This window comes from Pinus tabuliformis, chromosome 3_1, assembly GCF_031772625.1.
Source record: "Pinus tabuliformis cultivar Carrire ecotype Pingquan chromosome 3_1, CPIR1, whole genome shotgun sequence".
Lineage (NCBI taxonomy): Eukaryota > Viridiplantae > Streptophyta > Pinopsida > Pinales > Pinaceae > Pinus > Pinus tabuliformis.
This window is the reverse complement of record NC_142301.1, coordinates 22,980,821-22,983,538: the sequence shown is the minus strand read 5'-3', so window position 1 is coordinate 22,983,538 and position 2,718 is coordinate 22,980,821. Positions and strand designations below refer to the sequence as shown.

General features: G+C 43.6%; 1 protein-coding gene across 1 annotated transcript; it reads right to left on the bottom strand.

Annotated features, from left to right (window-relative positions):
• Positions 1-980: 980 nt before the first annotated feature.
• On the bottom strand, positions 981-1,707 carry LOC149185575 (uncharacterized). Its single transcript, XM_089409085.1, has 2 exons — positions 1,562-1,707; positions 981-1,389 (listed from the first exon to the last, which is right to left on the bottom strand). Exons 1-2 carry the CDS (start codon positions 1,705-1,707, stop codon positions 981-983), a joined length of 555 nt encoding a protein of 184 aa, XP_089265211.1.
• Positions 1,708-2,718: the final 1,011 nt, after the last annotated feature.

Below are 2,718 nucleotides of genomic sequence, written 5' to 3'. Positions count from 1 at the left end.
CAACTGCCATTTACTCTTCCCGGGAAGGGCTCTCCATTAAGCTTGATGAGCTGGACCGCGCCTTCGTCTGTGACCTCTTTCACCACATATGGTCCCAACCAATGCACTCGGATATTTCCAGGGAATGTTTTGAACTTTCTGTCATACAGTAATACTAAATCATTTACTTTGAATGTGTGCAACTTGATATGGCGATCGTGCTAAGCTTTCTTGCGCTGTTTCTGTACATGCTGATGGAATCCCACCAGAAACCATTCTTCCTCAAGTTCTTCTAGTTGCGCGAGCCTCTCTTCTAAGGCTTCACAGTCTGCCATGCCTATCATCGCTGCTATTTGCAAACTGGGTACAGTGTATTCCATTGGCATGATGGCTTATGTGCCGTAGAATAACCTGAAAGGTGTCTGACCCATCAATTTCTTGTATGTGGTTATGTATGCCCATAAGACAGCAAGTATGCGCAAGTCCCAATTGTTTCGTTGCACGTTACATACTTTCGTCAACGAAGTTTCCAGAATCTTGTTGAATGCTTCTACTGTCCCATTAGCTTGTAGGTGGTACAACGTACTTTGTTGATGATACACCTGGAACTCCTTAGTGAGTGCACTGATAGTCTCATTTAGGAAGTGTGTTCTATGGTCACTCATTAGAATTTTTGGGCATCCAAACCGTGTCAACATGTTGTTGAACAAAAGTTTCGTAGCTATAGCGTCCATGCAGTCCTTAATTAGTTGTGCTTCCGTCCATCGAGTTAGGTACTATGTTGCGGTGATGATATAGTGTGCACCCGTCTTCCCTTGAGGTTTGATGGGTCCCACAAAGTATATTGCCCATTTTTCGAATGGCTACAATGTCATCTGTGGATTGAGTGGCATCTTATCCCTTTACGATGGTTTCCCAGTCCATTGACATACGTCAATGACACAGTACGCTTTCGAATCTTGATGTAGAGTTGGCCACCATAGTCCGGTGCGATGAATATTCTATGTTGTTGCCCGTCCCACATAGTGTCCTCTTGCAGCCCCCCCATGTGCTTTTGCGAGGATCTGTCCTCGTTCAAATTCAAGTACATATATTTGTAATATCTCGTCGTTTCCCATTTTGTAGAGGTGCCCCGCGGTAACAGCAAAATCCGCCACGCGTACCACCAATTCTTTCTTCTGTTGGACTAAATATCCCTGCGGTGCAGTCCCTGTGGTTAAGAAATGGATTATATTTTCGAAGTGGCCATCGGCAATGCGCATTGCATAGAGTTGTGCATCACGTAGTCCCTCCTCCAAATTTGTTGGCTCCTCACCATTCTCAATCCGCAATAGGTGATTTGGTCCTGCATTTAAGCATCTTGGCTTTACAATGACCTTGAAGTCATACTCTTGAAAGAGTAACAACCATCTGCATATGCGCCCCCAAACACAGGCTTGTTCACCAGGTATTTCAATGCGGAATATGGGTATACATCTTGAAGTGCCCACCAAGTAGATACTGGTGGTATTTCTGGAGTGCATATACCATTGCCAGTCCCTCAGACTCAGTAGTAGAGTTTTTATTTTTGGCTTTGGGCAACTGCCGACTTTCGAACGCGATCAGGTGATCGATGCCTTTCGCACCTTCTTGCGTGAGTACAACACCTAGTGCGATACACGATGCATCAACATGTACATGAAATTCGATGTCCCATTTTCGGAAAACCAAAATGGGAGCAGATGCCATTTTTCCTTGAGAACCTCCAGACTTTTATTAAAATCATCATTCCAACAATATGTAGCGTCATTTTTCAACAACTGTTCCATTGGTGCTGTGATTTGTTCATAGCTCTTAATAAACTTCTGATAGTAGCCAGTGTGCCCCAACATGGTGCATAGTTGTTTGACACTTCGCGGTGCTTCCAGATTAAGAATGACAACAATCTTCGCAGGGTCCACCATCAGGCCTTGTTTGTAGACCACATGGCCAAGAAAATTTCCAAAGGGGACAAGGAAGGTGCACTTCTTAAGATTCAGCGCAATCTGGTATCATCGGCAAGTATCCAGCATCAACCGTAAGCTCGCTATATGGTTTTTAACTAAGCCAAATACAGTCCAATCATCAAAATAGACCTCCAAAAAATTGTGGATGAATTCCCTGAATGCGGCCACCACTATGTGATAAAATATCGCTGGCGTGTTCTTCAGTCCAAAAGGCATAACAGTGTACTGAAAACAACCCCATTCAGTTGCGAAGGTTGTCTTGCTCCTATCTTTCGACACGATCTTGATCTCATGGTACCCTAAGAACCCATCTGTGAATGAGTAAGCTTCCTGTCTACAAACATTCTCAAATACTTCATCTGTAAATGGTGTCAGAAATGGATCGTGAACACAGGCATCATTAAGCTTCTTGAGGTCCACGTAGATTCAAATTTCACCCTTCTATTTTTTCTCCTACATTATCATAGGACTCATCCAGTCGGATTCTTCCAATGGCTTAATAATTCCTGCTGCAAGCATTTTGTCCAACTCTTCATGGAACTTTTCCTTATACTTCGGATTCAAACAGTAAGGCCACTACTTAACTAGATTCACGTCCAGTTTCAGAGTAGTCTTCATCATTCCTAAGTCGCCAAGGATCCCCTTTAACTTCATGATTTTGGTTGGGAACAAGTCTTGATATTCGTGAAGTAACTCGACGACCTTATCCACCATGGCATCATCCCAATAATCCCCAATCACCGCGTACTTCTGC